The 8,023-nt window shown below is 48.2% G+C and overlaps 1 protein-coding gene across 1 annotated transcript; it reads right to left on the bottom strand.

The window, feature by feature from the left end:
• Positions 1 to 384: 384 nt before the first annotated feature.
• Positions 385 to 1,715, bottom strand: LOC145814247 (uncharacterized). Its single transcript, XM_082910854.1, has 3 exons — positions 1,349 to 1,715; positions 1,168 to 1,266; positions 385 to 959 (listed from the first exon to the last, which is right to left on the bottom strand). The coding sequence occupies exons 1-3, from the start codon at positions 1,706 to 1,708 to the stop codon at positions 522 to 524; spliced, it is 897 nt and encodes a 298-aa protein (XP_082766980.1). The 5' UTR covers positions 1,709 to 1,715; the 3' UTR covers positions 385 to 521.
• Between the last annotated feature and the right edge of the window lie 6,308 nt (positions 1,716 to 8,023).

Below are 8,023 nucleotides of genomic sequence, written 5' to 3'. Positions count from 1 at the left end.
TTCGGATGCGTTCCGGTGCCCAGATCGTCCGAAGCACACTCTGTTATCGTTTTGTTTATCGAGTTGTTGTTTTGATTATCGAGTTGTTTTGCTTATCGAGTTGTTTTTCGAGCGGACGTGTTTCGTGTTTTTGAGTCCTTGCGCTCTGTTTAAGCAATCTTTGTTAAAGTCTTGTTTATTTGCGTTGTCAACGTTGTTGCATTTTGTTTATCGAGTTGTAAACTTCCTAAGGTTTTGTTATATCTTAGTAGGTTGAGTTGCTTAGTTTGTTGCGTCGGTTCACTACCTGACTTGGTGATTACACAATGCGCATTTCCATTCAATTTCATTCTTGTGCGAAATAAATGATGCGATACGATGCTAAAAGTTTAAAATACAAACACCTTTTCAAAAGCTATTTCATTCCATCATGCTTTACAACAAACAAAGGTACAAGTTTTACAAAAAATAAAACTGCCTAACAATGTGCAAAGTGCTACAAACTACTAGCAAAAAGAAAAATAAAGCAGGAAATAGCAACATCAATGTCCTCGGGAGCGGGAATGAGAAGCACTCCTCATCCTCTTCTGCGGGACAATCTCCGCACCATCATCATCATCTGAGTCGGAGCTGTCATCCTCAGGATCCCCCTCAGCCTCGCCTCTATTCCCCGAGCCAAAACCGGAGCCCCCCTCCTCAGCAGATGTCTCTGACTGACGATCGATAGCCTCCTCCTCCTCCTCAGCATCCTTCTCCTCCTCATCAGGCTCCACCTCCACAACGTGAGCCCTGCGTCTGCGGACAGGCCCTCCTCGAGCTCCTCGAAAAGGCCTAGATGGCCCGGCTCCTCGGGAAGGCCGAGATGGCCCCGCCCCCTGAAAAGGCCCGGGTGACCCAACTCCCTGAAAAGGCCCAGATGGCCCAGCTCCCCAAAAAGACCCAGGTGGCCTGGCCTGCGGCTGACCGGACCATGAAGGCATCTGAAAACAAAGAGTTCAATTCAAATACATCAGTCCAAATATATACATCAGATGCAGATACAAGCAAAGGCTACGTGAAGTGGGTGCATGTAAATACATTGTACAAGTGGGGTGTGTGTCAGATGTGCTCTACACAAGTAGTCTATCGATGCAGTAGAAATCAGCATGTCATCAAAAGTATGATAAATGCCAGAAAACTGAAGGGTACCTGAATGCCCGCGACAGACAACTGTGCCTCCCTACGCAGGACCATGCCCTCAAGTGTGGCCACCAGTCCAACCACCTCTTCCATGTACCCTCGCGGTGGCTGCAAAAATGAGTTCATAATCATCAGTGAACAAAAGAATGTCTAAACATCTGAATGATGAATGAAAAACAGTGGAGCATACCAGCGGTGAGTCAGGATCAATGGCGTATCGATCACTGGGCATCGGAGGCTCTAGTGGGATCGGGGTCGGAGAGATAGCCCCATACTGCCACGCCATCAACTCAGTCGGCATATCTGGCCATCCAGGATGAGGATAAGTCGACGGAACCGGAGGAACCGGTCTACTCCCACCTCTAGATGTACCAGCCCTGCTAGTAGAAGGGGCGTCTGCAGCCCGAGCCTGAGCCTGGCCCGAGGATGACATACTGGCAGGCCTCATCATCGGGATACGAGCTCCCGTCAATGGAGGCATCAAATATATGTGACGGTAAGTGGCGTAGTCCCCCTCCTCAATATGTAGTAAAGCATCACTACCCAGCATGGCGCGGACTACCTCCGAGTAAGAGAGCCTGTCAGCAGTCCGCATACTGGCTGGGGGTACTGCAGGAAGATCCTGAGAAAGATACCCCCATACCTGGCGCAGAAAGCGCTCCCCCAGGAACCATACCCTGCCAACCGGCCCTTCGAGCAGGACCTTATACTGGGAGATGTCCGACCCTCCGGTATACTGAAGTCGGAGACCATCACCCAAGGGTGCCCAAGGCTGCCATGTAATCTGCGGATAACAAGTGAATAAACCAATCAGAAATCAGGAACATACAGAGCAAATCAAAGATGAGAATGAAAGGAACTGAAAGTTCTGAGGTACCTCTGAATGTCGCATAGTGTCGAAGTACTGTCGCAGGTAAAGGAGGGTCTCTCGAGGTCTCGGCCGGTGCGGGCCCTCGAACACCAATGAATACGGGGTCATGGGAATCCCTGCCACCTCCAGCTCTGGGGCTAATGATGGAAAGTATACATAGACCCATAGCTGAGAAAAGCAGTGCAGAATGTAAGTACGAAATGCTGAGAGCAAAATACAGACTGTAAAAGTGCGCTGTGAGTGCAATGTACAAGTAATGAAGAGCAGAAATGTAAATCAAGAGGACAAAAAAGTACCTCCCAGGCTCTCCAGTAGCCGCCAAGTAAATCGCCCCGCCCGCAGGAGGTCGCGCTCATATAAAAGTAAAGGGTAGCCAGGCCGGCGCCACCCCAGTCATATCGATGGACCTGTGATAGGTCAACCAGAGCGCTCAGCAGATATAGCCCAACTGTGTTCCCTCTGTCGGCGAACAGCGTAGTCCCGAAGAGGAACATAAGGAAACCACAGGCATACTGCTCCGTCTCCTCGGGAGTCTCGGGCACCATCTCCGCCCGCCGGAAGTGGGAAGAGAACCAAGTGTATCGGACTCTCCCAGAAACCCTGTCAACAGGCGGGCGAGCCCCCAGTAGATACATCCAAGCAGCCTCCCACTCGCCCATATCCTCATCATAGGGGATGGACCAACCTCCTATGTCTAAGCCAGTCAACACAGCGAAGTCTAGAGGCGTCGTGGTCATGTCTCCGGTAGCAGAGAAATGAAAGGAGTTGGTGGTGTCCCACCATCTCTCTACCAAGGCTGCCATCAGTGTCCTCCTGGCAGGACAACGTGACAACCCGACGCAGAAGGGCCCGAACCCTGCCAAGTCTACTAAGTCTCGGACACCCTCCGGGAGCTCAGCGTACCAGTCCCGCGCGATGGTGGAACCATACCCCCGCACACTGCGGGAACCAACCTGCATTCAGAATGAATACATGTGTCAATAATGGAACGAAATGGGCTGTATGCCGATGAAGTGAAATAAGCTACATGCAAATTTTAATCTGGGCTGCGTGTCCAGAAAATTTGAAGTTTGGGCTACGTGTTCTACTTTCTAGCGTGGGCTGCGTGTTCACTACTCTAATCTGGGCTGCGTGTTCAGAAAATTTAAAGTTTGGGCTGCGTGTTCAAATTTCAACTAGTATGGGCTGCGTGTTCACTATTTAATCTGGGCTGCGTGTTCAGAAAATTTGAAGTTTGGGCTGTGTGTTCAACTTTCTATCAGTGTGGGCTGCGTGTTCACTATTTAATCTGGGCTGCGTGTTCAGAAAATTTGAAGTTTGGGCTACGTGTTCAACTTTCTATCAGTGTGGGCTGCGTGTTCACTATTTAATCTGGGCTGCGTGTCCAGAAAATTTGAAGTTTGGGCTGCGTGTTCAACTTTCTATCAGTGTGGGCTGCGTGTTCACTATTTAATCTGGGCTGCGTGTTCAGAAAATTTGAAGTTTGGGCTGCGTGTTCAACTTTCTATCAGTGTGGGCTGCGTGTTCACTATTTAATCTGGGCTGCGTGTTCAGAAAATTTGAAGTTTGGGCTGCGTGTTCAACTTTCTATCAGTGTGGGCTGCGTGTTCACTATTTAATCTGGGCTGCGTGTTTAGAAAATTTGAAGTTTGGGCTGCGTGTTCAACTTTCTATCAGTGTGGGCTGCGTGTTCACTATTTAATCTGGGCTGCGTGTCCAGAAAATTTGAAGTTTGGGCTGCGTGTTCAACTTTCTATCAGTGTGGGCTGCGTGTTCACTATTTAATCTGGGCTGCGTGTTCAGAAAATTTGAAGTTTGGGCTGCGTGTTCAACTTTCTATCAGTGTGGGCTGCGTGTTCAGAAAATTTGAAGTTTGGGCTGCGTGTTCAACTTTCTATCAGTGTGGGCTGCGTGTTCACTATCTAATCTGGGCTGCGTGTTCAGAGAATTTAAAGTTTGGGCTGCGTGTTCAAATTTCAACTAGCGTGGGCTGCGTGTTCACTACTCTAATCTGGGCTGCGTGTTCAGAAAATTTAAAGTTTGGGCTACGTGTTCAAATTTCAACTAGTATGGGCTGCGTGTTCACTACTCTAATCTGGGCTGTGTGTTCAGAAAATGTAAAGTGTGGGCTGTGTGTTCACTTTCGAATTCGGGCTGTGTGTTCGACAAATCAGTGTTTGAGCCGTGTGTTCGCCTCTTAACTAATGTGTACTGTGCGTTCGCAATTAATTAATGAGCCGAGTGTTCAGAAATTCGAGTGTTGAAACTACATGTTCAGGATGCAAGCAAAGTACTATGTCATAAGCTAAACTGCGTGTTCAAGCATGGCAAAGGTGCGAAATGTACGAAAAATACAGAAAATGAAGTAAATACCTCGCGGGCCTCATGAGAGAGGTGATGCTCCAGCTCTCGGAGAAGCAGATCCCCGGGTGCTCGCTCGTCAAAGCTAGTAAAGCGACGGAAGACAGCACGAGGGAGGACATGTGCTGGCGGACGGTACCTCCTGGGAATAAAAGGTCGGGTCCTCGGGGGTAGGGTCATGGGATCAAAATCATCTCCGGCACCTGGAAAACCTCCGCCGTGGGGAGAATTACCCGCCATTTTCAGAAGATCTGCAAAAGGGAGCAAAAATGAGCAGAATGAGCCAAAATTGGAAAAAGTCAACAAAAGTCAACTCTCGGGAAATAAAAAGTCAACAAAAGTCAACTCCCGAGAAAATCTTCCAAATATTGAGACAAACTTACCTCAAGTGGCGAAAATGCGAAAAGAAGCTCCGAAACCGAAATTTAATCGCTTCAAAGTGCTTGAAACTGAATGTTTTTGCGAAAACAATTTGCACGGGGCGTTGGAAAACGCGTGTGGAACTCAGATCTGGAGAAGAAAGTGGTATAGGAGGCAAGAAAGGGGAAGGTCTCGGCTGCCTTATATAGGCTCAAGGTCTTGGTTGAAGAAGCATGAAAAAAGGAGGTGAAAAGACCAAAAAGCCCCCAGATTTGGGCATATGGTCGGCCGACCCTCTTTTCTGGCCGGCCAACTATCTGCTTTTTGGAAAACTGGCCGGCCAGCTATTTACTTTATGGGAAACCGGTTGGCCACCTCCCCTTGGGAAGATAAACGGACGGCCATGTCCCCCACATGCCCACCTAGCTCTCTGCAAATTTTGAGGAAGATCGGAGTTCCCGGGACCTGAAAAAGTTCAAGAAAAGTACACTTCCGGTCGCGAAATTGCTCCGTCGGGACTTCAGCTTGAAGTTCTGACATATGTCTCATCATCATTCATCGAAATCAAAGTGTATCCTTTTTGAATGAGTTTTAGCCTTTCCGAGAAGCGGATCGGAGGCCGCGATCGAGTTGCCTTCGCCGAAACACGCGTTTCCGTACTCGTTATTTCATGACAAATGAACACCCTGATTTATGCTCGTTTTGTACTATCATGCACATAACTTGCATTCTCATGCGCATACTTGCATTAACATGCACATTTCTTGATATTGGCATACCTCTATGTTTGAGCATACGTTGTCACGCGTGTTCCACTCTTGCATTGCGATGCATTCACTTGCCGGCACTGCGTGTGTCGAACTTTTGGAATCACATTAAATGTATGTAGGTAGCATATTGTACTTGTTGCAATTTCTCTCTTTTGCAGGCACGATATTGTATGTACGGTTCAATTGAGGCTGGTGCGACCAGACGAATCGCGCAGGTATCGTATCTTCTCCGTGTGAGATGTGGCGGGGATTGAATAATCCTCCGCATTCTTAACTGCATGAAATGTAGTTGTTGCTTTGCATTCTTGCTTAAAACTGTTGCATCTATTTGCGAATACTTGCTTCATTACAGCTTGCTGCATTTGCATGATCATTGGGCTACCTTCGGCTTCTTGCATATCATTTGCATTTTGCCCCCTGCCTGCGGGCATGCCTGCGGGCGCATCTCTGTTTATCCTGTCTGTTTGTCTAAGTCTTCGGCCTTGTCAAAAATGGGTCGTCTCTGGGCTTTGACATTCACTCCCGTCACTCATGACTTTCGAGTTCTGTCAAAGAGGGGCAACTGTAGACACCCCATTTTTGACCGACCTTAAGACTCAGACGTCACCGATTGAGCGCTTGGTGATGTTGCATATCGCGCTCGTTCAGAAGTTTCAGAGTCGCGGCCGTGAGCCCTGCCTCCGGATTTCCGAACCCTCTTCTGTGCCTCGTCTCGGTTTGCGAACCAGACTCGATTTTCTCTGCTTCTTTTCCCGAGGGGAGGGAGAGGTCCCGTAGACCATCTCTCAATGTCCGTAGGCTACATTTTGTGGCCGTAGGCCATTTTGCCCATTTCGGAGTCCGGTTTCCGGTTTTCGGAGCCGTCAGGCCGTGTGCCTCGGTTCGGGACCGCTTAACCATCTCCGTTTGCTCTGATTTTTGGCATACTTCCTATTTTCTCCCTTTTGAGGGACACTGGGGTCTGAGAAACCCACTTCGTGGCTGAACGCCACTTTCGGTGCTTAACAGCCCATTTTCGGGACCCCGAACTGCGCGTTTTGGTCCCCGAGCATTCCTTTTGCAACGGTTTTCGTTCATTTTTGGCAGGTACCTCTGTTTTATCACCGAGGAGGTCACTGAAGGGTGGGAGGCCAGCAATTGTTGCAGCAACCAGTTATACATCCTTCGACGCCCTCCGACGCCCGTTTTTCGCACTTCCGGGCTAATGTTGAACACCTTGGGCCCATTTTCTTAGACTTTTAACCACATATTTGTGATGTACACACATGGGAGGACCCTAAAAAGTGGTGGCCGGCCATTAATTCAACTTGACCCTTTTGACCCCCTCCTTCCGGGCTAATGTTGAACCCCTTGGGCCCATTTTCTTGAACTTTGAACAACATATTTGTGATGTACACACATGAGAGGACCCTAAAAGTTGGTGGCCGGCCAATAATTCCACCTGACCCTTTTGAACCCCTCTTTCCGAGCTAATGTTGAACCCCTTGGACCCACTTTCTTGGAATTTTAACCATAGGGTTGTGTTGTACACACAAAGGAGGACACCATCAGTTGGTGGCCGGCCAAAAAATCCGATTGACCCTTTTGACCCCTAGCCGGCCGGCTAGGGGGTGTGGCCGGCCGGCCACCTGGAGCAAAATTAACTGGCCGGCCGTGTTCCTTGCACTGTGCACTTTACAGCTGTGGAGCTTTATCCCCCAGAAAAGATCTTTATCCGGGGGATATTTTGTGGGGGAAAGTTGCTCTCCTTTTCCCCCACCTTTACACCCCCTTTTGGACCCTTATAACCAGCTGGTGGCTTCACTTACAAGGGTTAGAAAAATTGTTCTTCAAGCATCCATACACAAAGCCATCTCTATACCTCTCATTTCCTTGAAAATTTCTAAGTCCTTAAGCACCATTTCTTCTACACCACCAAGCTCTACCACCACCACCTCATTTCCAGCAACAAGGAAGGCTTCTCAAAGGCAAAAGGAGCTGCAAATTGATCGAAGAAGCAACCAAAGCTTTAGTCTTCAAGGGTGAGTAACATTTCTCCTCTTTGACCCTTTTTCTTGATCCATTTGTAAGCCCCACTTGCTTTTTGTTTCAAGCTCCGGCCCTAACTGAAAAGGGCCCTCTTTTGAGCTCATTTTCACTTTTCATTAAGGGCTCAACCCTGTTTGAGCCCTCCATGATGCACTTGCTTCATTGATCCTCTTATATGTCATAATCTTGCATGCTATTTTTGGCCCATGAGTAATCTGTTTTTGAGCATGTTGTAAACTGATATTAGGCTTATTTTGAGCCCCTCTTCAACATTGAAGACGGGCTCAACACCATTTGGGACTTCCATGTTGTACTTACCTTTATACTCCTCTTTTCTTCCCCATTCTTGCATGCAATGGCAGCCTACCATACTTTTGTTTTTGGCCATTTTACAGTTCTGAAAAAGTGCTTATTTTGGTCCATTCTTCATGTTTCATTGGGGTCCTTTCATGGTTTGGGACCTCCATATGCCATT

This window comes from Camellia sinensis, unplaced genomic scaffold, assembly GCF_055761805.1.
Source record: "Camellia sinensis isolate YWXY unplaced genomic scaffold, ASM5576180v1 Unanchor1, whole genome shotgun sequence".
NCBI lineage: Eukaryota > Viridiplantae > Streptophyta > Magnoliopsida > Ericales > Theaceae > Camellia > Camellia sinensis.
This window is presented reverse-complemented; position numbering and strand designations above follow the sequence as displayed.

Coding starts and splice junctions, on each gene's coding strand:
- LOC145814247 (XM_082910854.1), bottom strand. CDS start 1,708: ATGCTGGGTAGTGATGCTTTACTACATATTGAGGAGGGGGACTACGCC. Junction 1,267..1,348: donor TTGATCCTGACTCACCGCTG/GTATGCTCCACT, acceptor TCATTTTTGCAG/CCACCGCGAGGGTACATGGA. Junction 960..1,167: donor TGTCTGTCGCGGGCATTCAG/GTACCCTTCAGT, acceptor CTTTGTTTTCAG/ATGCCTTCATGGTCCGGTCA.